The 26,351-nt window shown below is 37.4% G+C and overlaps 1 protein-coding gene across 3 annotated transcripts; it reads right to left on the bottom strand.

The window, feature by feature from the left end:
- Window positions 1–674: 674 nt before the first annotated feature.
- LOC146487563 (kazrin-like) lies at window positions 675–25,331 on the bottom strand. 3 transcript variants are annotated; one of them, XR_014868472.1, is made up of 10 exons: window positions 24,185–25,328; window positions 21,831–22,073; window positions 17,788–18,094; window positions 13,842–14,022; window positions 13,245–13,298; window positions 12,166–12,267; window positions 9,870–10,036; window positions 8,988–9,114; window positions 2,017–2,261; window positions 675–1,982 (listed from the first exon to the last, which is right to left on the bottom strand). XR_014868472.1 is itself a non-coding variant. In XM_085129693.1 (10 exons), exons 1-9 carry the CDS (start codon window positions 25,308–25,310, stop codon window positions 4,548–4,550), a joined length of 2,352 nt encoding a protein of 783 aa, XP_084985819.1. In that variant the 5' UTR covers window positions 25,311–25,331; the 3' UTR covers window positions 2,122–2,261; window positions 4,514–4,547. The 3 variants fall into 3 exon arrangements, 2 of the variants coding, with proteins under 2 accessions (XP_084985810.1, XP_084985819.1); XM_085129693.1 differs by lacking the exon at window positions 675–1,982 and adding an exon at window positions 4,514–4,592 and having other exon boundaries at window positions 2,122–2,261; window positions 24,185–25,331; XM_085129684.1 differs by having other exon boundaries at window positions 675–2,261.
- Window positions 25,332–26,351: the final 1,020 nt, after the last annotated feature.

Genomic DNA, 26,351 nt, shown 5'->3' with positions numbered 1-26,351 from the left:
CGAAAATTGTCCGAAATGAGGGAAAAAGTGTCCGAAAATTAAACGTCCGAAATTTTAACGTCCGAAAATTTTTGGAAGTGATGTATCTATATGGGCATCAAGACAACATTACCTAGCCTGCGTTGCAGACTGTCTATAAATCCCTGATATAGACGGACTATATCGAGTTCTCTACAGGTATTGAGTGACAAGTCCGGCTGCAACGCATATACTTACATAGTGTGAAACTCTTCTTGCTGAACTTCATGCAATTCTTGTTCATAAGTTAAGTGAACACAATTTGGACGTAAAACGGCGTTTATTTTGAGCTCGGGGCTGATTAAATGTTTTGACACTGCATGACGCACTGTTCAACATTGGTTGAACCGTCTGCCACCAGCTTTAGAGTAACTCAATGCTTGATTTTCGGCCTTAAATCACCCTTACTACCCAGAATGATCATAACGGAATTCGTGACAAATTCGTATTATCGGTAGGTTGAATTGGTGAGTCCAAAAGCCTATGAATCAACAACAATCAGTTGCAAAAGCAAGGACGCTTTCACGTAAATGCTAAGCGTCAAATAAACGCCGGTGCCTCGAAAGTTTACTGAAAACTCTGCTAGCTTCTCAGTTCGGCTAGTCATTTTTGCCCGATTCTATACCATCTCGAAGAGGAATTGAATCAGCAGCAAAGTAAGAGTTAGTAAGATCCTTTATTTAAACACGATGAGAATAAAAGCATTACATGCTTGAAGGGTCGGCAAATTCGTGAAATTTATTTCTAGTTGGTGCCCATAAGAGTTGTAAGTCTATGTAAGTTCAAAATTCCCTGAATCTTGACGATGGTGTATTGTTATGACAAAAAAGAATCTGTACCACAGAGGGCATTCCAAATATATTATACTGTTGAGACTGTACCAGGCGACCATAAGTTTGTACATAGAATACTACCTGAAAATATCACTCAATAAATTACAATTTTTGCAAATAAGCTAAATTAAATATCAATCTTTGGTGTTCTTAAATTAAAATTTATCACATATATATTACAATTTAAAATTCAAAAAGTGTAGATAGTGCTTTCAGGGAATATTTATCGAATATTTAAGATCAAATGAAGAGCGATCGAAATTCCACTGCATGTTTATAATCGGCTCTAAATGGACAAATTTCAATAAATCAAAATACTATCTTGTCTCTAACGGGAGTAAACAAAAGATTAAAATTACTCATTCCTGCAGGTCCCTGCAGTGGTGGGTCCAAACCTCCAGGTAAGTGGGAGACCCGCTCTCCAACGCTACGACTTGCTTCCTTTGTAAAACGAAATATCGCGGCTCCTCGGGTTTGATCTAAAAAAAAGGGGGAGGGGGGGGGGGGGGAGAGGGGCAACCCGAGCCCCTCTTTTTGGTCCACCACTGTCCTGAACCACGATTTGATTTCTTTTGCTCTATTCCCCTTAGCTACGAGTAGAGTAGAGTTCAGTAAACAAGTAATCCGTTCGTGAAAAAGTGATGCCACCTCTAAAACAGTTCCATCAGTCTATCAAAGGGCAAAGAAGAGATAGGGCAAAGAAGTACGCAATTTTAACTAAAATCATAAAACTCTAACTCTATTGGAGATGTTCTTTGGCGGCCACTGTGACCTTCAACTAATAAAACATTCTTGACCATATCTGAACTTGTTTCACGTGTCCACGCGCCACAATCGTTTATGGTACGTAAGTATATATTCAGACTTTCCGATACCATGTGGCTTAAAATTTCTGCGAGAATTTTATTACTTCGTTTGGCGGTTGTCTTTGGTTTGTTTGTTTGTTTACGGTTGCGCATCGTACCTTTCACATACAAAAACGATTTTCTTGCCAAATTTCATGACGAATCCGACTACCATACTTCGTGCATTTTGGTAGGTCAGATAAAATGGGAAATATTGGAAAAACAAACGAACAAACCTGTCAACAATAAAAACAACAACAACAACAAACAAAAAAACAAGACAGAAAAAAAAAAACAACAACAAAAAAAACCAGACAGAACATAATACTAATCACAAACTTCTGTCACGTGGCTACAACAAACCGCACACCATTGTAAAGCTGCAAAAATTTTCTACCACACGGATTGTTTGCGCTTATTGTAAAGACGACTTGGGTCGCATGCGAGGCATCCTTAATGAACGTCTCACTGTTAAAGAAGGATAAAATGCTTTGGATACATCGGTATCATCGCTATTTGTTCTAGTCGGTCTTGCTCTTGAACTGGATCGAAGCAAAAGGGAATCCTGATGAGAGAAACAGAACAATGCCGGGTGAGGAAGATACACATGAACGCCTGGAAAAAAAGTACAAACCGTAACTATATAACTTAAATAACCCATGCAAAGGGACACCAGTTAGGTATACAGCGGATTTCAATCGAGTGTCTAAAGTCACGTTTGCGTTTGATTCGGTTCTGACTCAAGTGTTTATCGCACTTAAAAACTCAGTTTGGATTGAGTCATTTTGTTGTTTGCTTCAGTTGTGATTGGCTAGAGTGATGATTTGGATTTTGCGCTATTCTATGATAATTGTCTGGGTATTACTAGAAAGTGAATTATACAGAAGGAAGATGTGAAATGTAGAATAACAAACTGGAACTGAGAGAGAGAAATTTAACGATAGGCTTTCTTTCATCAGTTCCATTTTAATAACTTAGATTTTAGCTGAAATAACTTGAAATAAAAATACCTTTAATTTCAAATGAGTCAAGAACTAAACATTTAACCATTTTTACTGATAAAGACCCATTTACACGCGTTATTTTCGCAATATTTTAACTGATGCAACTTTTGTCGCGCTTAGGTTTCGAACGGGCCTGAACCAATAACTGGATGAACGGGGCAAATTATCAATGGTAGAAATGGAGTATACTTCTAATTTAGGTTGACAAGTAAGGGCCAGACCTGGCGGCAGAGAGCGAATCCGGGATGAAGAGGAAAAGCAGACGGCCCACTTATCAGCTAAAGAGCCATATAGTAGAGCACGCTGCAATTTTCCTAAATTTTGAGTTTCAATTTGGAAACAGAAACAGAAACAAAAAACAGATGAGTGCTGACAGAAAAAGCTATTGAAGAGGGCAGTTTCCCGGCTGGATATCTCCGTTGAAATAGAATGTAACGAAAATAGATTAGGTGAGCGAAATTTTATTTTCGCGATACGGTCTCTTTAAAATTAACAAACCGTGTAAATTTGAACGCTATATCCAGTTTGGATGCATTTTTTATGCCCAAGAACAAATTCAAAATTCAGCCAAATGAATTTAGTAAATCATGACTGAGTGAGACAAGGAATAACTAAAGACGTTCAACAGTTGAAGGAAATTCAGAAACTCAGGATATTCAACCGTAATGGTGAGCTGTAGCAGCAATTATAGCGAAGAAGATAGCAAAGAAGATTGCGAAAAAGGCAAGCACAAACATGGTTACCCACGCATTTTTTCGTTTCGGAGGGACTTGAAAGTTTTAGCTCCTTTCGATAAAATAGGAGTTAGCTGTGATGCAAGACTTAGGCAACTAGCTAGTGGAAGAGGGGGAGGGGGGGGGGGGAAGGGATTAATGAACCAAATATTCAGCTAAAGAAAAATATATTCGCGTTAGTTTACGCTGATGTAACTTCGCTGGCTGTGGCAAACTCATTTTGAATTAATACGAGTATATAGAATAGACAGGAGCTGAGGGCGGGAAGTCGGTACGGTCAGCGGTGGAAAATGGAACGCTGACAGACAAGGTGTGCGAAATGAGTAGTATAATATGGAGTATATGATTACTGGGTTAAACAAGAGTTATAACATGTGCAAATAAGACATGTACTAAGGAAACTAGAGGAAAGATACAAAGCTCAACACTTAATTCTCCTCATAGACAAATAGACGCTCTCTTCATTTCAGCGTTAAAATGATCGGAATTAGAAAATTATCACCAAGGATCAATCAAGAATGTTTCCTTCAAACTGTGATTTAATTTGAAATTAATCCCAGTTCCTATTTTCTCTCTATATGATTACTTTGTGACACCTTTTTTTCGAATTGCAGTTTTTTTTCCTTCGTTACAAGGCATGAGTATTAAAACATTTCATTTTGTTTGGTAAATGAACGATTCCCATGCCCTTAGAAATAAATAATGTTAAATTTAGCATGCTGCAAGATCCTAAGTATATGACTAGTCACTACAAAAAGTCGTGTTATGTTGTCAAGTAACACTTTTTATCGAATAGCTGATCGCATTATATTCAGCCGCTGCTGACGGAGGGTATTACAATGTAACTTTACTGTCCAAAAAATAAGCCTTGAAGTCAATAATAGATTAGTTTTAAAAAATCTTCATTGTTGTCATGTAAATTATCGAGTTAGTCTCGGGAAGACCTTAGTTCATGCGTAGGTAAGGAAATTTCCTAATGATTTTAGATAATAAAATTTAGGCGTTTAAAATATTACAATGTATTTTTAAAAGGTGAGAGCGTTTATTATGCCATGAGAAAATTCAGTTGTAGTATTTACATTTAATTATAGGAAGGTTACTCAGCCGGCAGCTTCAAAGATGAGTCTCCGTTGTTGATTTAGCACAGAGTTTGACCTTCTACAGAGAGAGGGTTTGAAAACAGATCAGTGTGACTTAAGTATCTGCAGTTATACTGCTGAATTTAACTGCTTAGAAAACAAGTATAATGTGTTATCAAACTCAGAAATAAAGTAACTTGAGGTTATTCTTATAAAAGGAAAGAACATGTGGGTTACTTTTTAAGAGAACGACAATCTCTAATACTATATTTTCCTTTTCTGATTACGGTTAAGTAATTCATAAATGATCCAATAAAGAAATCATTTTGGAGGTTAACCTTGACTGTTAATTTTATTGAGGTATATGTTTTATACAATATTAAATATTATTGCACTGATCACAGATTAGCGAAAACGTTTTGAACTTCAATCAAAAAAATTATTTAAACTGCAAGAACAGTATATCCCCGTTTTACAGTTTTTTTTTTTAATAATTTGAGTAACTAGTTGGCCCAATCTTTGTTTTGTTGGTTATGACACTTATATCTACCCGAATTTTTGAAAAGGTGGCCAATGAAAACTTGAGCAGTTTTCGTGAAACGACACCGAATCAAGAGTTTTATGGCGTCAAGAAGGTTCAAAATGATGCAAAAGAGAGAAGGAAGGGACAGAAGAGGAAGGAGAGCGAAAAAAGACTATAAAAGCTTTTGTTTTTATATTGACAACTTTGGAGAAGCATGACTTGAGCGGACGCATTTTCAAAAATGCTGGTAGATATCCTGTCCTTTAATCCCCACGCTCACAATGTAGCCAAATATTTCATTGTGATGTTAATTTTAAGAATTTGACACAAAAAATACTAGTTCTTTTAATTTCTTCACTCTCCACGCTTCTCTTCTTTTAAGAGTCATTGTCTGAGAAAACCAGGCAGAGGTGAAAGATGGGGGTCGGCCGATTTCCTTCAAACTTTCACCATTTAATGTCTGTCCGAAATGATAATGAATGATGCTATTTAGCAATTCTCTTGCTGTTGCGTTTCGTAGTTTGACCACCCCCCCTGGTTTTGACCCTTACTGACCCTGATGTCACGCAAAATATATGCAGAATTTGAAGCTCAATAAAATATATTTCGCGTCATTTCTGGGGACTCATATCGATTGCTCGTATTGTTTATCGTCTAAAAAACGTTGTTAAAGGAAAATATCCCGACTTAACATAAAACTTAATTTTTTATGGAATTTTGCAACTTCCTTGCGATCGCGAAAATGTCTTGGGCCAAATGTGAGGCAATTTCGAAACTGTTTTTCTCAGAGGTGCGGCTTTCCTTTCCAAAAATTTCTTGATATTTTTTAAGCCAAACATCTGTTCTTCCAAAATCAGCAAACTCTAACTTGAGCCATTAAAATGCGTTTGCATGAGCCACGCTCAAAGTCAAAGATGACTCGGTATTTTTGCTAAGAAAGTTCCACAGCGGGTTTTTCTCGGTTTTTCTTTATTTCATCTTCTTCTTGTTTGGTTTTTGTTTTTTGTTTTTGGATGAGCTCGATGAAACTATCCTAACTCTTCGAGGTAGAACTTCCCTGGAAGATTTAGTTGAGTGACGCTTTGGGCAGGAATAACATCAAATTAGTGTTAGCTCACACTTGATTTGATTATGCGTGACAAGTCACGGTATTTGACAATTGTCAAACGTGATCACAAACAGAACACATTTCCCCCTCTTTTTTTTTTACATTTGCATTTTAAACTTGGTAACAACAAGCATTTCCCTGAAACTATATTAAGTCTTGGAGTCAGTCTGTCGTTGATAATTGTTAATTAAAATAAAAACAGCATCAAATACCTGTGAAACTTGCCACGGGAAAAGAACCTCCGGTATGTTCGTTACATAACAGACAATTGAAAGAACAACAAATTTTTCTTCTGTAATGCGTTGGGTTCCGTCATAAATCTGAGGTGCTCTTTCTGGTCTGTGGGTTTGCCTTGTGGCGCTGAAGGTGTTGGTTTGAATATTTGTCCCTTGGTATCCAGTACACGAGATATTGAATCGCACTGGCTCGTCAGTCTTGGTTTGGGAAGAGATCTCCGAAGCCGATTTGATTCTCAACAGAGCAGGTAAATTTGATATCCCTGAAGATGAGAAGAGACAGACATCACAAGAACATTACAACAGACTAGACCGGCCGAAAACAGACTATGTGTTTCCACCCAAGTTATAAGGGACAGCGAAAGGGTAAAACACAAACCCGACGAGTACATGGCAAGATGTCACAAGGCATTTTTGAGCTGCATAACGTTGTTGTTCCCATCGGTTCAGGTTCGTTTTATGTTAACTGACTGACTGCATACTAGACTCATTTAAAAAATATAAACAACATACCATTTACGGCAGTGGGAACCGAACGCAAAGTTTCGGACATTTTTTTTGTTTACATTTGTTCCGCGGAGTCGCATTATGCTGCCTCAAATTAGTGGTATCACAGGACAACCAATCTTGACCTCCATGCTACACTATTGTATTTAAACAGCTTTTAGTTGGAATTTTGGAATAAAGGCGGGACACATTTTGCCCCATTAAAGTGTTTCTCAATTATATATTAAATATTTCATATTCATCAGAAGAAACTAGTTTTGTTTTATACCAAAAATCATGATTCCTTGTAAGAAAAAAAATACAATGTATTTTTGGTATAAAATAAAACTAGTTTCTTCTGATGGATATGAAATATTTAATATATATTTGAGAGACGCTTTAATGAGGTAGAATGTTGCCTGCTTTTATTCCAAATTCCAAGCAAAAGCTGCTTTTAAACTGTATCAAAATACAATAGCTAGCATGGAGGTTAAGATTGGTTTTCCTGTTTAAGGCGGCATTGCGACTCCGCAGAACAAATGTAAACAAAACAAATGTGCTAAACTTCGCGTTCGGTTCCCACGGCCCTAAATGGTATGTTGTTATATTTTTTTAAATGAGTCTAGTATGCAGTCAGTCAGTTAACATAACACGAACCTGAACCGATGGGAACAACAGCGTTATGCAGCTCAAAAATGCCTTGTGACATCTTGCCATTTACTCGTCGGGTACTTTGTGTACTTTCGTTGTCCCTTATAACCTGGGTGGCAACACATAGTCCGTTATCGGCCGGTCTGGTCTGTTGTAAGGTTCTTGTGATGTCTGGGGCAAACAGTCATTCCTCCTTCTCATCTTCAGGGACATCAAGTTTACCTGCTCTGTTGAGAATCAAATCGACTTCGGCGGAGATCTTTGAACCCGTCGCGCCACGCTTTCTTCCCAAACCATGACTGACGAGCCAGTGCGATTCAATATCTCGTGTACAGGATAGCAAGGGACAAATCTTCAAACCAACACCTTCAGCGCCACAAGGCGGATCCACAGACCAGAAAGAGCACAGAAGAAAGATTTGTTGTTCTTTCAATTGTCTGTTATGTAACGAACATACCGGAGGTTCTTTTCTCCAAGTTTCACAGGTATTTGATGCTGTTTTTATTTTAATTGACAATTATCAACGACAGACTGACTCCAAGACTTAATATAGTTTCAGGGAAATGCTTGTTGTTACCAAGTTTAAATGCAAATGTAAAAAAAAAGGGGGGAAATGTGTTCTGTTTGTGATCACGTTTGACAATTGTCAAATACCGTGACATGTCACGCATAAACAAATCAAGTGTGAGCTAACACCAATTTGATGTTATTCCTGCCCAAAGCGTCACTCAACTAAATCTTCCAGGGAAGTTCTACCTCGAAGAGTTAGGATAGTTTCATCGAGCTTATCCAAAAACAAAAAATAAAAAACCAAACAAGAAGAAGATGAAATAAAGAAAAACCGAGAAAAACCCGCTGTGGAACTTTCTTAGCAAAAATACCGAGTCATCTTTGACTTTGAGCGTGGCTCATGCAAATGCATTTTAATGGCTCAAGTTAGAGTTTGCTGATTTTGGAAGAACAGATGTTTGGCTTAAAAAATATCAAGAAATTTTTGGAAAGGAAAGCCGCACCTCTGAGAAAAACAGTTTCGAAATTGCCTCACATTTGGCCCAAGACATTTTCGCGATCGCAAGGAAGTTGCAAAATTCCATAAAAAATTAAGTTTTATGTTAAGTCGGGATATTTTCCTTTAACAACGTTTTTTAGACGATAAACAATACGAGCAATCGATATGAGTCCCCAGAAATGACGCGAAATATATTTTATTGAGCTTCAAATTCTGCATATATTTTGCGTGACATCAGGGTCAGTAAGGGTCAAAACCAGGGGGGGTGGTCAAACTACGAAACGCAACAGCAAGAGAATTGCTAAATAGCATCATTCATTATCATTTCGGACAGACATTAAATGGTGAAAGTTTGAAGGAAATCGGCCGACCCCCATCTTTCACCTCTGCCTGGTTTTCTCAGACAATGACTCTTAAAGAAAAAACTGGATGTTGATCATTTGGAAATTGTCTGTACTTACCCTAAAACTGTGCCTCTTGATTTCTGAGGACATACTAGTTCTGCTGCCAGAGTTAAAACTCAGAGAACGGTGTCTCTTTTGCTTCTGTTTGCTTTTGGCGTCAGTGTCATCAGGGTCCACACCAGCTCTGTGAATAATTAAAAAGTAATGCTCAGACAATGGCAAATAAAACAACATGCAAGATATCTAAGAATGAAACAATCTTTAGTGTTACATTCGGCAGCTGAATTTTAGCCTCAAGATGGGTAAGCCTTAACACAACATTTTTGTCCATTAGGAAAGTATGTGGCTACATTTCGAATCCCAGTGCAAATTTTCTCAACCCCAGAGCGGTTTACTGGCATTTTTAGCTCCTGTGATATTCAAGAGAAGAGACACTGCACACAGTGGTGCCGCTTAACCCATTCAAAAAGAGATGAACCTTAATCATTATTTTGAAAAATGTTTGAAGACATGATAGCAAGATTTAAAAAACAAAAACAAAAAAAAAATTACATGCAAAACCTAGAATCACCCCCAGAAAAGCAAGTCACCTGTAAGTCAGGAATATCTGTGTTGGTTGAGCAATGGAAAACAAAACATTAGGGACCTGAGCTCACAGTTCAAAGTAATCTGTTATACAGTGTATTGAAAACGACAACAAAATGTATTTGAAAGAGTGACCCTCAGTCCCATACACTAACCACTCAACTAATAGGCTGTAGAACAGTTCAATTCATTTATTAACACGTTTCAGACACGTGAGCGAGAAGCATGAGGCTGCACCATTCCCTTGCACTTTGTGCTCATTTCTTAACCTTAAAAATGCATAAAGTAATAGTGCCTGTTTTGCAGGCTGCTCAACCAACACCTCTCCTACGTGTGGTCACAAGTTTAAAGTACCTTGCAGGCACCAATACAGATAACAGTTCAGAAGTGAGATGTCTCCTGATAATATTTTTTGATGGATGTATACCAAGAGCTTGAGCAAGTTCATCAGCACCAAATGCTAGATCAAGCACTAACACAGCACCATGAACACCACTGTCCTGCAAGCTGTCAGCATATTCCTTTGAACACAAAAACAAAATTATTTTAAACCTCTTCAGTTCAGCAATAAGACCTTGGTAAATGCAATGTGGTTCTAGCTTTTGAGTCTGTTAATGAAATCCTAAAGTGTAACAATTCAACTGAAAGTTACTGTGCTGTACATTCCAGCTGTTTATTATGCTGTACAAAGGTCTGAGTCTTGAGTCTGTTAATGAAATCCTAAAGTTTGGCCGTCCAATTAAAAGCCACTGTGCAGTCCATTCCTGCTGTTCATTGTGCTGTACAAGTTGGTACTGACTTTTAGTCTCTGGAAGAAAGCCTGGTTGCTCATAACTTAAGCAGTTGCAAAAAGAAAGCTAGGCTTTCTTTTCGCAACTGCTTAAGTTACGTAGTAACTGCGAGGATCTTTCTTCTATGTGATCTTTCATCTGCAGTTCAAATATATGTTTCATATATTTACATTTATTTATAGAAATTCTGTTGATCTGATTGGTCGAGGATTGCGTCATATATAGCGGGAGCACAAATTTTCAAAATGGCCACTTAGAGCTTTGTCGATGTTTCTGAGGAGGAAAAAGATAGGATTTCCGAAAGGCATTAAAGACGCAGCTAAGTCCAAGGTGACACTTTTTGAAGGCAAGATATGAAAATTTTGCTAATAAATATTGTAATAAAAAAACCCTTGTAAATTGCATGTTGTCGATGTCGATGGCTTAAAATGAAGACAACAAATAAATAAATTATTATAAAGTTAAATTCGCACAAGATTTTCTTTATTAAACAGAATGATTTCACAAACAAAACGAATTTAAGACAGAATTTGAAAGCATGGAAGTAAACAAGATGAATAAATGTCTCTCTAAGTTTTACATTTCAGTGAAGAGAAAAGACGACAGTTTTTGTAATCGGAAAACTAATTTGTTGTCGGTTTGAGTGGCTCTCGACCACCATCTAAAGTCACTGCCTCACAACAAAAAATTTTCATCTGCGACAACCGTGTACTTGAAGCAGGTTATCTCCAAGGGCAATTTGTAAACGTCTGTTAGCCGGAGAAGCCAACATGTCAACAAGAAATTGTGCGATAAAGTGCTATCGCTAACAGTTGTGATCCTGGCTTGAGTTTTACACCAAACAGCCCGCTTCATCTCCAACCATTTTGGAAAACGGGTCGGAGAAACCCAACATTCATTCACAGAAGTCAATGCTTCGCCTCAATGAAACAGCAGTTAAAGAATACTGCTTGAGGCATGTGCAGTTTATCGATTGAGCATGTGATTGGCAGACTGCGCGTCTCTGTTCATTGACACGTGACAATTTGAAACAAACAAAATCCACATTTTTCGGAAGGTTCTGTTTTTCTCTGATAATTCACTTGAGTAATTTATTATACTAAAACAATTATTCGCCTCAGGCTTAGTAAATATTGGTGATTAGCATACCTCAGTGACCAACTATTGCGTAACGCGCAATCTGATTGGCTACACAGGTGCTGTCTATCGATCGATAGACGGCAGTTTGTCAGAGCGCGTGCGATTTAGCATGCATCATTGCACATATGTATCAAAATTTATGAAATATAGAGATTTCTTGGCTTCATAGATCGATCACTGAGGTATGCTAAAACAATTAGACGGCTTGCTCTCGGTTTCTATCGCCTTTGATAGTTGGCTTGGGGCTTCGCCCCTCGCCAACTATCAGCCGATAGAAACCTTGAGCTCGCCGTCTAATTGTTAAATATTCACCAAAATTTACTTCACCTTTGGCGAATAATTGTTAAGTACAAGGTGGTTCTAATTTATAGTCTGTGGTTGAAATCCTAAAGTGTGACCATTTAAACAAAAGTACTGAGCAGAACTTTCCTGCAGTGCTGTTTATTTAGCCTGCGTGCAGACATCTCCTATTTCCTTTGTTGTCTCTCTTCCCAATTTTTCCTGAGGGGAGGGGGCGGCTGTACACAGGCTACTGTTTATTATGCTGTAAAGGGAGGTTTTAACTTTTTAGTCAGTGGATAGAATCCTTAAGCGTGACTATTCAAATGACAGCTATTGAATTGTTACACATAGTTTACAATTTTTCTCAAATTTTTTTATTTTGGATGTTGTTGCTAGTGAAAGGGTTGACATCATAATCTCATTTGAAGCCAACTTACACTCAAGTCTACAGATTGACACCACTTTGCAACTCTCTGATTGGTCCACACAAGGGGATCCAGGTCATTATCCTCACTTTGTCTTCTCCGTTCCAATAGCAGCTATATGATGTAAAAAATATTCATCTTTACTGATGAATTAATGATTACAGTAGAAATTATTTTACTGTTTTTTAAACTTTTTAACAGTGACTTTGAGGTTTTTTAATGCAGTTTTTCTGATTTTCCTATAACTGGACAAAATACAGTGATCAAATATCAATCTATGGTGAAAATGTAGGCCGCATTGAAGCTTATTATTGTTACCTGCGATACTAACTCTAATGATAATGGTGGAAACTGGTTGACAATCGAAAAGAGCATCTCACAAATTTAAGTTAAATTTCACAGGTCTCACAGTGTCGATTTTTGGCATAAAGCCATACCAGAGCTTCAATTTCTTTTGAAAGAAGATCTGTTGGCAATGTTATGTCACTATCCAGGCCGAAGCAAAGTGCAAAAAAAAAAAGAACAGTTATCTGCGTGCATGATTCCACCCCCCTAAAGAACTTTAATATACTGTCAAAAGTTTCCGACTCATTAGCAATAGTTAACCATATCATTACTTGGTAAAACAAAATAAACACACATAGACTAGAATGACAAAGTAATATCATTATTTTGGAGGCAGAATTTTTTCAGGAGAATCACATTGTCTACATAATGACGCCCGTTTGTGCATGCAAAGAAAAAATACTGGATGAAAAGTGCAACAAATTTATATTTCAGCAAAATCTAAATTGAAATTTAAAATTGTGTCGAACCTTGTGCCTAATGAAGGCTCGAGCTCACAGAAAATATAATGCAAGCCTCTGTACCATCTCATAGGCTTGACCTTACCATTGTTTACCCCTAATGATGGGCCTGATGCAAGAGTGGCCATAAGGGATGATTTAGACCAATCTATTCCAATCAGACCTTAATATGCTGGAGTTGTCAAGCACACATAGTAGTCAAGCGACTCCGATCTCTATATTGTGCAAAGATTCTAACAGTGAGTCATTATACAGTCTATTTACCACATCAAGGGTTTATCATACCTCCTTGTTAAAGTCCATCATGCGGAGCAACTTTATGCCAAAGAGAACACTCATCTAAACAGAGCAAAGGAGCAAATTATTGAAGTTTGAAAACCTGAGAAGTTACTGAAGTTACTCATGGAATGTTGTTCACTCTTGCATGGGTCCTAAAAATGTCATTTTAAATGTAAAATTACCCTTTTCATTACCCTTTTCATTTGCAAGCTAGGATATAACAGCCACTCAAAACTATTGTGGGCAGCATTTTATTTCATGATTTGCATTAACTTGCCTCCCACAATTAAGCACTGTCCTAAAATAAGTGATGCACATACACTGTAAGAGCAACAGTACAGCACTAACTGATAATATTAATATTTTGTTGTGTTTTTATTGTATAAGTATTTTTCATTTTTTAGCATGCAGAAACATGCATGCATGTTTTGTTTTCTTGCTAATTTTTATCCGTAAATGTCTACGTAAATCTAAACTAATTCGAAGTCTCTATCAACATGCAAAAACACTAGATTTCTTTAATTGCTTTATTTTTCCATGAGTTTTTGTGCACTACTTTGGGTTGTCTAAGTGTATCCCCAACAGCAGCTGTATATGTCTTACCTGATGGAATTTCTTGTTGACATTCAGGTATTTTTCCATGTCCTTTTTCGTCAAAACATTTAATAACCTCCCATCAATCATCTGAGATTCAAATGCTGAGGAATACTGCGTAAGTCCAAGGTCATTTATCCACACACGGGATACCCACAGGTGATCTACTGATGAAATCTCTGGGTACTTTCTGCAATAAATATTCAGTGACAAACTAGTCTTGTGGAAATTATTCCAGAATAATTGAAGCACTGAGAGCTTTACTGTCTTATGTCGAAGGTTAGGTCAATTTTTCAGTTTGCTCAGAAGTACCTGAATTTTTGCATGTGGCCTTCAATCTAATCAAAGAACATTCCTCTGTGCTTTTTTTTGCTCCAAAGCATCTGTTTTCTGCTTTTTTCTTTGTTTTCTTTTGCTGACTTGGTATTTAGGCCTCATTTTTCCCAAAATTTGAATAAATTGAACCTGTCATGTGCAAAAATTCATGCGCTTATGCTCTCAGCCCTCCAGTTTGAGGAATCATAGAAGCATAATGTTTACAAAACAATTTTTGGAGTGATAGGGACAAATTTTTCACAATTTCACACAAAAAAACATTACAACAGTTTTTACAGTGAAGATAATGGATTTTGATAACCATTTTTTTTTACAATAACTGTCCAAATTCCCGTGCGCCGATTGGCTCGTAGCTATTGTCTATAAGAGTACAACCATAAAAATGACGTCAGATGTAATGTGCGCGCTTTCTCAACGAAAAAAATGCCAATTCTGCTCGTACTTTTCCATGTTATTGTAAAAAACAAATCGACGGCAGTTTTCTATGGTCTATACTCTTATAGACCATAAAATGACGCCATAAAATGTCCAAAACTTGGCAGTGAAACCACTCGCCTGCGGCTCGTGGTTCCAGTTGGGTTTTGAACATTTTTTGACGTCATTTTATGGTCTTTAACAGTACAGACCATAGAAAACTGCCGGCGATTTGTTTAAGACATTCTGGCTATTCAGTCAGTTGAGTTGTAACAAAGAGTTAGATACAGCTGTAATACTACCATATCAAGATACATGTCTCAACATAAATCAGTAAAAAATTAGCAATTTTTATTTCAGTGGCCAGGGTGGATTTTAGACTTACAAAGGAATATAATAAAAGGCAAACTTTTGGTAACTGTTACCACACTGACGCTCTTAACTTAGAGTGTGGTTTATCAGTGAGCACAGTTTATCTGCCAACCTTAATCGTATATATATATATATATAGGTTGTGTGGAAAGGAGCAAACAGCGAACTTCTTTCGTGGTCAACACACTTTATTGACGTTTCGCCTCTTCAGGCTTCTTCAGAAGTGTGAGTTAGGATTAAAAATACTTGGAATAAAAAAATTTCTATGAATAAGTCTTATATAGGGTAAAAATTTGAATACGATTGAAATAACAATAAAATTAATAGTGTAAAAAATAGGCACTACGCCTCTAGGGTATTACATAATAAAAACAAGAAGAAATAATGAAGCAAAAAAATATATATAATGTCGTAACAAAATCCCAAATCAAAGCCTTTGAACAAGGCGCTTTCGAACTCACAATGCGAATGGTAATAACAGGATCCGAAAAAAAGGCCTTTGAATGGTTAATAACAAAATCCTAATTATAAGCCCCTGAATTCCAGCATTGTGTGGTCTACTCTCAGCCTTGTAACAAAATCCCTGATTGAGCCTTTGAACGATTGATTCAAAGAAGTATCTAAAAAAGCTAAAAACCTTTGTCATCAAGTCAAAAGGAAGAACGCTTGCGGGTGATAAAAACAAGGTGTTAATTGTATCTAATTCTATTCCTAGAATTGAACTCTGATCTTTTATTCAACCCATGAGGTTGAAGGGTGCAAAGTTGAGCACTCCAAAAAGCTTCTCTTGTAAGCAGGCGGTTGTCGAGGCTATTGTGATCACTGAAATTGCAAATTTGTTCGATAATAACGAAACCGAAATCAGACAAAACATGAGTTTCTTTGTTAAAGTGTATCGCAACTTCACAAGTGTTCTTCTTTGTGCTCATGGCTGACTTGTGGTTCCGAAATCTAACTTTAAACTCGTTGGTTGTAGAACCGACATACTGGACATTGCATTTGTTACAAGTGATCAGAACAACCGCCTGCTTACAAGAGAAGCTTTTTGGAGTGCTCAACTTTGCACCCTTCAACCTCATGGGTTGGCTAGATCGTATTCAAATGTCAACGAAAAATGTAATCTTTGCTTATGGGAGAAATATTTCATAATTTGCAGACCGGAAATGTCATCACTCAATCATGGAAATGAACTGACATCGATTTGCAGACATTCTAAGAGGTTTCTGTTAAATACCGCGTTTACTTAGTTTACTCGACCGTTTTACATTGCGCCCAGTTTTACCGCCCAATAGAATCATGACACATCACGCAAGCAAGCATTGTTCCCTATTTTCAAATTTGTATATCTTTTCATGTAACCGTTTTTGTTGTCAGTTGCCTGATGATTGCTTCGCGAGAAGCATGAAACTCCGAGTAGCAATTAAATGTGTTTGAACTAGTCCGACTCCAAAAGTTCATCTTTTATATATATATATATATATCTATATATATATATATCTATCTATCTATCTATATGTATGTATGTATGTATGTATGTATGTATGTATGTATGTATGTATGTATGTATGTATGTATGTATGTATGTATGTATGTATGTATGTATGTATGTATGTATGTATGTATGTATGTATGTATGTATGTATGTATGTGTATATATATATATATATATGACTACCAGTGGATAAACTGAAGACTTCATCTGCTATAAAAGTGCTCAATGGTAAAACCAGAGCTGTGAATAAAAGATGAACTTTTGGAGTCGGACTAGTTCAAACACATTTAATTGCTACTCGGAGTTTCATGCTTCTAGCGAAGCAATCATCAGGCAACTGACAACAATAACGGTTACATGAAAAGATATACAAATTTGAAAATAGGGAACAATGCTTGCTTGCGTGATGTGTCAAGATTCTATTGGGCGTTAAAACTGGGCGCAATGTAAAACGGTCGAGTAAACGCGGTATTTAACAGAAACCTCTTAGAATGTCTGCAAATCGATGTCAGTTCATTTCTATGATTGAGTGATGACATTTCCGGTCTGCAAATTATGAAATATTTCTCCCATAAGCAAAGATTACATTTTTTGTTGACATTTGAATACGATCTAGCTTGCTTCATTTAATTTCATGTAATTCCACAACTGCAATTGCCGAAACAAGAATTCTTGCCCACTTGAGGGAAATTGTAATGTACGGAACATTGTCTACCAGGCAGAGGTCGTCACACCGCAGACAATACAAACTTACGTCGGATTGTGTGACACAACGTTCAAAGAACGTTACAGAAACCATACATGCTCCTTTAGAAACGAACGTTACAAAAATGTAACCGAGCTAAGCAAGTATATATGGAGTCTCAAGGAACAGAAAATCAATTATCAGATTAAATGGAGAAAAGTGAAGCAAGCTAGATCGTATTCAAAAAATGTAATCTTTGCTTATGGGAGAAATATTTCATAATTTGCAGACCGGAAATGTCATCACTCAATCATAGAAATGAACTGACATCGATTTGCAGACATTCTAAGAGGTTTCTGTTAAATACCGCGTTTACTTAGTTTACTCGACCGTTTTACATTGCGCCCAGTTTTAATGCCCAATAGAATCTTGACACATCACGCAAGCAAGCATTGTTCCCTATTTTCAAATTTGTATATCTTTTCATATAACCGTTATTGTTGTCAGTTGCCTGATGATTGCTTCGCTAGAAGCATGAAACTCCGAGTAGCAATTAAATGTGTTTGATATATATATATATATATATATATATATATATATATATATATATATATATATATATATATATATATATATATAAACCACATTGAACTAACCTGCTGACTGGTTCTCTGTATTCCTCAATAGCCAGCCTCAGTTTGCGTCGGTGCATTGTGTTTGCAATACCAAGTCCAGCTTCAAGTTCGGCATCAGTAAGCTCCAAAAGAACTTTGCCACTTTTGATGTTCTCATAGCACATCTGTGAGTAAACAGACATCTGGCATTCCACTTCAAGCCACGCTAACACCATGTTGGCCTTCCAGCACACCATGGGAATATCCTTGTGCAATTCCCACACTCTCTTTTTCTCAGCAAAACTTGTGCTGGTAGGAAGGTGGTCCACATTGTCAATGTCAGGGAATTCTGTTGACAACAAAAAAAGTAACAACAGTACTTAATACTACTTATGACTGAAAGCTGGATCCTTTTTGGATACTTGCACTCTGTGTTTTAAGGAGGATGGGACAACCAAGATCACCATCTACAGGAAGCCCACTTACACAGATCTAAAAGTATCTAACCACCATCTTGATTGCTAGAGATCAGTTATGAGATCCCTTTACCATCATTCTCAGATGGTACAGTAATCACAAATGACCAGGACAAGGAAATGGAGATGGAAGACCTCAAATTAGTCCTACAGGACAAAAATAATATTGCAGATCCTGGATGTTTGACATTCCACAGATAAAGTGGAGCATGGTGGGTCCAAATACAGTGTCCTGCTTCCCTAGGTTCAAGGCATTTCTGAACAACTCACATGACTTTTCAGGAAACAAGGGGTGGAAAAGTACCAGAAGCTGGTCAATACCATTAGACAACAACTACTGCACCCAAAAGATCCCAGAGCGAAGGAAAAGAAATGCAGGCTGTGTTACAAAATTCAGTGCAAGGACTGTGAGGGAGATTATGTTGGAGAGACTGGAAAAGCCTTTGGAACCGGGCTCACAAAGAAACAACAACACCAGTAGAGTGAGACTTGTTAATGGATATAAGGGAACACCCGAAGCACTCAGGATACTTACTCCCTGGCAAGGATTCAGCTAGAAATGTGTCCAGGCATCCTTTGAATGCCCAATTTTTTGAAACATTTATTTAACATTTACTTGATCCTTCAAAATATCTACAATAAAAGTGCCAACTTTAATTTCTAGCTAAAAGCTTGCTCCCTGGACATGCCTTCAACAACAATCATCGCAGGAGAAACTGACATCCTGAGAAGGAGGATAAGAGGGAATTGAAATATAGTGTTAGGACCCCACTCTCAATCCAGACAGCGGTTACAAAACATCAGCGGTCATTTTAGACATTTTGTCATGTGAGTCTCACCACCTTAAGTCACATGACAAAAAGCACTGGACAAAGATTATGCAAACCAGTCAAAGGCCTGTACACTTAAAAGTTTTTTTTCTTCAGAATCCTTAAAGCCAACTTGTTTTCTAAATAACAATTTATTGAAGGGTTTTAGGCAAGGGAGGTGTAAATGACTTTTTCTCCTTAAAATCGAAATTGCTTTGAATAAGCTCTATTTTGGCACAAAGACTGGTTGTCATGTAAGAGACTTAGGCGTATATTTGATTTTTGGCATTCTCCAAATTTGACTGGCAGATTTTCCAGATTTCAGAAAATCTGCATTTTTTATGTACATTAATTAACTTTCCTCACGATAAAATTCATGTTTTTATATATCACTTTTAAGAACTCCAAGTTGGTAGATCCAAAATGGCTGCCATTTTGAAATCATGATGCAATTCCAATATCACATGATGTAATCACTTCCTGTTGTGTACTATCTATCCTCCAAGTCAAGTCTCATTGTGATAGCTTTCATAAAAATATATATATCTAGCAGATAAAACATTGGAGCAATGTTTCCTGGCGGAATTCAAGGCCACTTGCAAAAACTCAGGTGAATCTGAGCTGAAACAACAAAAAGCGATTTGAAATGCGACATAGCTCTGTTATGCCCTGAGCTCTTCAATAATTAAATTACAGTAATTAACAGTTCAATTTCCAAATAAAAAATCATTAGTAATCACAATCAGCACTTTTGGAGACTAACATTAAACACTTTATAGGGGAGAAACAAAATCTTATTTTGATAGGCAGGAGGATTTCCACATCTTATCTCCTCTAACAGGTAACTGAGATTCCAAGGTGACCAACTCAGCTCACTTTGTTGCCACTATTGGTAATGGGAAGATCCAGGACCACAAGATTACGGTGTCCTTTGATGTAGAGTTGCTGTTTACCAGTGTACCTATCGAGGGTGCCGTACAAGCCGTGCCATGGAAGCTGGAGAGTGACGTACACCTGGCTGACCGAGAAACGGTAACCCCTGTTCAAACTGTGGACCTTTTTTAATTCGCGTTAAGATCTATATACTTCCAGTATGATGGATCAATTTACGAAAGAGAAGGTGCAGCTATGGGGAGCTTGGTATCCGCAGTTATTGCTAATTTCTGCATGGAGATATTTTGAAGAGCAAGCAATACAGTCCGAACCTTGCATGCCTAAGATCTGGAAGGGCTCATTGACAATACCTTCACCATCCAAAATCAAGATAGTGTTGACAGCTTCTTTCAACATCTCAATTGTCAACAGCCATCCATCTGGATTTTACCATGGAGACCAAGAATAACAACAAAGATTGCCTTTCTCAACAAATCAGTCTGTAGAGAACCAGACATTTGCCTTACTACCAGCATCTACAGGAAGCCAACACATACATTTACTGATCAATACTTAGCATATGATTCACACCACCCTCAATCAGTTAAACGTAGTATTTTGAAGTGTCTGTACTACTGGGTGAAAGGTCTTGTGACCATTATTTATCTTTTAAGGTAAGAAACATCTGTCATTTGTGATCTGTACTTGTTTCCAACAGATATCCCTCCTCCTTTGTGCAGAAGATCACAAAAACAACATCCCCAAAACAAGAGCTCACGGTAGAGTTTGAAATCCACCACCATTTACTTTATATCCAGGGAGTATCGAACATTTCTGCCACTACTTTGAACAACAGGGCATTCACACCATCTTCACTTCCAACACAACACTTGGTACAACCAAAGGACACCATTGATCCAGATAAACAAGATGGGGTGGTCAACAGGATTCCCTGCAATGCAGCAAAGTCTACAATGGGGATCAAAAGAGTAGGACAGGGGTATACGACTTGCCTGTACCCAGACCTCTGCCATTTCTGAACATGCTCACGAGACCAGCCACCATCTGATTTGGTACAAGGTTAAGTTTATTGATCGAGATCCTCACTGATATACATGTAGGGTCAAGGAAGCTATTCATTTCAAACTTCCCAGTCCCTAATAACATCAACAGGGATAATGGAAATGAAATTGAAATTGAAGCGTGGATGCCCATGAAAAAAAACACAACAGGAGAATGGTAAAATAGCAGACTGCTGAGGAAACGACCTCTAGCCAGAACAATGGATGATCTAAACAATGCAACCTTCTATGTACAATTATTACCACAACATTACCGCAACAGTTATAAAGCAAAGTTGCACTCAAGCCTAAGTGGCCCAGACAGCGGGAACTTAACCTAGTTTCTGTAACATGAACCAACTGGGGGTATTGCTACTCTCCCCATGGATGGGATGGTAGTCCCTTGTGTGGTTACCCCAGCAATATATTGCCGCTACCCAATTAATGGAGAGACCAACCTAGCCTCGAACCAACAATCCTCTGTCCTTTTGATTGTCTGTTTGAAAGTCTTACATGTACGTGCTAACTGCTACACCTTCACTACTATTCATTGTAAGTACAATGTACATGTGGGTCATAAATCAGCTCAGGGAAAGAAATAACACAATCTGAAAACAATAGCTCTGTATTGCTTCATAATGTGCCTGAAGACACTGAGTTTTTTTTTTAATTTTGCTACACTGCTACACCATACATGTATAGAGAAAAACCATCAAACATACATGAGGGCCATAAGTTAGAAAACTGTACATAACACGTTATCATGCCTCACTCTTAAATACAATTATTGTATTGTATTGTATTGCACATGAAATAACCCATTTACTGCTTGCCTCTGTCGACTTTATGTTGCTTTACTTGCTTACCTCGAACAACTCGAGTAAATTCAAGTCTCCTTTGTTTTCCTCTGGAAAAAAACCTTGATAATGAAGAGGAGCGCACCTTTTTCTTTTTCGCTGAGTCAGGTGCTTCTAAGTTGTTACGGACACTAAAATCAAACAGTTCTGGTTCTGGAGGGAGGACTGCTTGACTAACATCAGACTGCGATCCTAATGAAGCTGAACCCGCTGGGGAAATAGATGAGGTGTGAAGAACATCATGGTAACTACCTAAAATGAAAGAGATGACTGTTAAGATGTATATCATCAAATTTATATCCATAAAATCAATGATTTATGACAACTGATGTCAGTTAATATTCATAATAATACTATTGATATTAACTGACATTAACTGATTATCAATTATTGATAATAATCAGTTGATAAAGGAAGTAGATGAAGAATTGAAGACACATGTTCTTGCGATAATTTGACAGACCCCTGATTTCAAATTAAAATTGATTAGTCATTACTGATTGATATTGATCAATATTGATTGTACATAGGGTACTTGATTGTTAAAGTTACCACTATTTGTCTGTTGATGATTACAATGTCATCAATACAACAAATTTATCAGGTTTGCTCTAGAAATTATCATCTGTAGGTCCAGCTGGTCCTTTCAGATATTTTAGAAGGCCTTTCTTTCACCAAAAGGAGCACAAAATATTTTGACTTCTGATAGAGAATAAGAATTAGTGCAAAATGAATGTTTTTGAGATATGGAAGTTTCACATGTTGCTTTGATGGAAGATTATGTTTATAGCATATCCATAGCGTTTTAAGATGCGTAGTGCTGAACAGTGTCAAATATAACCATGTTTGCAAAAAGTATTCACTTGTCAAATTTCTTTGAAGGAACACCTTCCTTGGTGAAATTTGTGGACTGCATTATTTCGATGTTACAATGCTGCAGTCTAGAATAAACACTACTTTATTGACTGGCTCAAAACCAATCAGTCCAAAACGTAAATGAACAACATCCTGCTGACTGAGTGCAGCATGTACATGTTACATTTTTTCTGATTATGATGAGAGTCAATAACCTATATCTATTAAAATTGATTATAACCTGAAACGAATTTATGTTTTTGGAGCTACAAATTATCTTTTTATGCAGATGTGAGCAACACTTGTATCATTTTAATCTTACTTGATGGGGGAAAGAATGGACTTTCAGTTGTTTTTTGCATAAATTCTGGAAGTTACAGCAATAATAAGCTCATTAGGCATCTCCTGGGTAAATGTTTTTTCTATTGTTCAACTCTCTTCCACACCTTTTCCTTGAAAGAGCAGTCCTTTGAAAAGTTGGCGCTAATTTGTGCAAAGACCATAAAATTGCCAAATACTCTATTGTCAGAAAAACAACCATAAGATCTGTTTCACAACTTAACATAACTTATTTTAGAAGGATAATTATGATGTCTAACCCCTTTGTATTGAGACTTTTAAGCCCAAAACAAAGAGCACAACTTTCTTAATCAACTAGGAACCTGGGGGCATTACAGCCCTCCACAACAAGATTGAAGAATAGATCTTTGTTTGCCTAGAGCATACCCTTAGGCGAACCAATTAATCTATCACATCACCTTCTTTGTTTAGTTTAACAAAAGTGTCTGAAATCCGTGGCTGTGTTTACAAATCCAACACGACACTTAAAAAATTGCAGCTTGCAAATAATAATACCTTCAACTGAAATTTCTAAATTTTGTAGAGCTCAGATAAAATCGAAAACACCCAAAACAATCAGATGACTCGTTACGATCACTGATTTTGTTCTCAAACACATGACGATGACAACAACGAGTTCAAATTTGAAGACTACAAAAAAGGTCACTTAATTGAATAAAGCCGCTATTATTTGAAGTTTTTCCTGTGTGAAATATCTGGGAGTGGCTAGAATGTTGAAAGTAAAAACAAATTAACTTCTGCGAATATACAGACATCAGACATCAAATCTGTATTCTTACTAGGTAAGGACAAGTGCTTTGCGAGTTTTTGGGAAAATATGATGAAGTTTATCGATATTGTAATCACATTTGCTTAAGTGGGCGTGCTTGTCCTTGCAAAACACTCGTGAAATCGCTTGTGAAATCAATAGTCTGCACTGTTGTCTGCATCGCAACGCAATCAATGAACGGAGTTTGTATAACAAGAAATTTCTGTTGGTATATTATGCGGTAATGTCTAACCATTAGTTTCCTGAATTAGTTCCCGATTCTTAAGGAATAACAATCGTGATAAAAAAATAAAGTTGGGTATTATATCCTTTCTCAAACACAGTCCTTACCGTGTCAACAAACAGTGCACTGTACATCATAAGACACGAAAACACTTACCGCCATTTTCAAGAGGCGATCTCGGTGAATCTTTTAAATTTTGCAAGGAATTTGTTCTCCTGTTGTTCCTTGAGTTCGATTTATGCTTGCCTCCCGTCGAGTCCAGATTCAGATTGTTTGACTTGAAAATCAGTTGCGAATTGTTTTCACGAAGCGAAGATTGCAGCGAAGACAAGTGTTGTTTTACGTCGAGAAGCTCGGTCTCTAAGGCTTTCAACTGCCCATCTTTCAATTCTAATTGCGATTTTAAGCTTTCTGATTCTTTCAAAAAATCGGTGCGCTCTTGTTCCCACATCCGTTTTTCACCCTCTAAACGCTTCACTCGTTCTTCGCCTTCTGACATCCGTTGTTCATAATTCTGAATAAATTCCCTTAACTCCGCTTCTTTAATCTCCAAAACCCCATAAACTTGTTTCATTTGCTGCAGAAGGTTCATCTTCTCTGTTTTTAAGCGCTTCCTTTCCACTTTCATGCAAGAAATCGTTTCTTTCGCTCGAGAAATCTCTTGCTCGCACGAGTGAAGCCTTTGCCGAAGCTGGTCCAAGTCTGTGTTTCCGTGCCTCCATTCATTTAGCTCTCTAGTTAAAAATTCATTTTCACAGCGTAATCTATCATTATCCTCTTTGAAAACTTCCAATTTACTCTTAGACGATCCAGAATCATTGGATTTTGCTTCCGCTGTCGGAGAAGATTCAGTAAGTTTCGCGCTCGCAAGCTCTGACAACCTTTTATCTTGGTCGCGAAGTTCGGCTTTCAAATATTCTACCTCCCTGTTTACAGCGTTAAGAGAACTATTAATTTTAGCGGCAATGACGACTTTCTCCTCTCGCATTCTTTTACTCTCGCTTTCTGCCTGTTCCATCAAGCGCCGCATGACACTCAAACAAGTGATCAAATCGTCTTGCTTTCTTACAAGTGGTCGTGCTCCTGAGCTGTAACTGTCGGTGCTTTCACCTGAGACAGTGCTGCTAAACGACAACGAGCGAACCCTCTCTTTGAGTTTGTCAACTTCGGCCATAGCTTCCACAGCTGTTAAAGAAAGCTTTCGTTCTTTGGCGGGAGAGGCGTCTGTTGTTTTCTTTTCTTGATCACTGTTTACGTCCGCCATATTTGATTTGTGTGACATCGGAGGTCACAAAGGCGAAATTTAGACGCGAGCCTCTCTCTCGTATCACGAAATTGTATCCACCCTACCCCGGACAGTGACGTTTCATTTTACCAAAATAATAATTCGCCAAGAAAGGACCTCGGAAACTATTTCCGATTACAATAAAAACCGAGCTTGGGATGATCTGATAAACATGCCACGAGAATTTTCATTTATTTATTGTTTTCATTGTCTTTTCGTTACAGCATGAAAATGGCGATGGAGTAGGTAGGTAGGGTAGGTAGGTTGCCTTTATTTATACACGATGTATATAAAAACTGAAAGCTTGTGGGTCGTGTACAATACATTACTACAAAATTAAATACAAGCATAACTAAGTAGAACAAGTAGATTGTTACGTGAGAAAATTTAACGTCAAATGACTTTTGGCCTTTCGATCGAGTTTTTGTTTCCTTCTATGGTCATGTAAAACTGTTTTTGATTAGCCTCTGGCGTAAACACATCCTTTATTTCCTTCCTTCAAGAATGGAAAAAAATAGGAAACATCTGCCAGATTTATGTTCAGGTTCTCTCCGCACTTTAAAGTTGGAACCATACCAACAAAGGAAGGTTATCTGCTTCCTTTCGAGACCCTTTACTGATATCTGACAAGCAACCCTGTCAAACACAAAAACTCTGTGTATACTTTTCTGTCGATCACGGACTTTTAACGGGCGATTATCTCAGGCAGCCTTTGCAACAGTACGCTGGGGAAGCCTTAGTCTTGTGGAGACTCTTCTGAAAAAAAATTCCGCCATCTGTAGCTTTTTTTTTAAAATCTAAAGTTACGAGCCAGCAAGGTCATGATGGGCTCCTGCTGAGCAAACCAGTTTTGAGGTCATGTTGAAACACGAATATAGATATTTTTATGCTGACTAAGAAGAAATACTGCAAACACAATAACAAAGTACATGCATACCTTGACGATGCTGAGAGTTTAACAGTCATAACAGTATAGAGACCTTGGTGGTCAAGTGGTTAAAGTGTATTGAAATTAAACATGCAACTATCTGATTTCTA

Source organism: Pavona decussata, unplaced genomic scaffold (genome assembly GCF_977016875.1).
Source record: "Pavona decussata unplaced genomic scaffold, jaPavDecu1.1 SCAFFOLD_14, whole genome shotgun sequence".
NCBI classification, from domain to species: domain Eukaryota; kingdom Metazoa; phylum Cnidaria; class Anthozoa; order Scleractinia; family Agariciidae; genus Pavona; species Pavona decussata.
The sequence above is the reverse complement of the archived record's forward strand: the minus strand, read 5'-3'. Positions and strand labels throughout refer to the sequence as shown.

Coding starts and splice junctions, on each gene's coding strand:
- LOC146487563 (XM_085129684.1), bottom strand. CDS start 25,310: ATGTCACACAAATCAAATATGGCGGACGTAAACAGTGATCAAGAAAAG. Junction 14,023..17,787: donor TACAGAGAACCAGTCAGCAG/GTTAGTTCAATG, acceptor TATTTATTGCAG/AAAGTACCCAGAGATTTCAT. Junction 10,037..12,165: donor GTCAATCTGTAGACTTGAGT/GTAAGTTGGCTT, acceptor TTGTGTTCAAAG/GAATATGCTGACAGCTTGCA.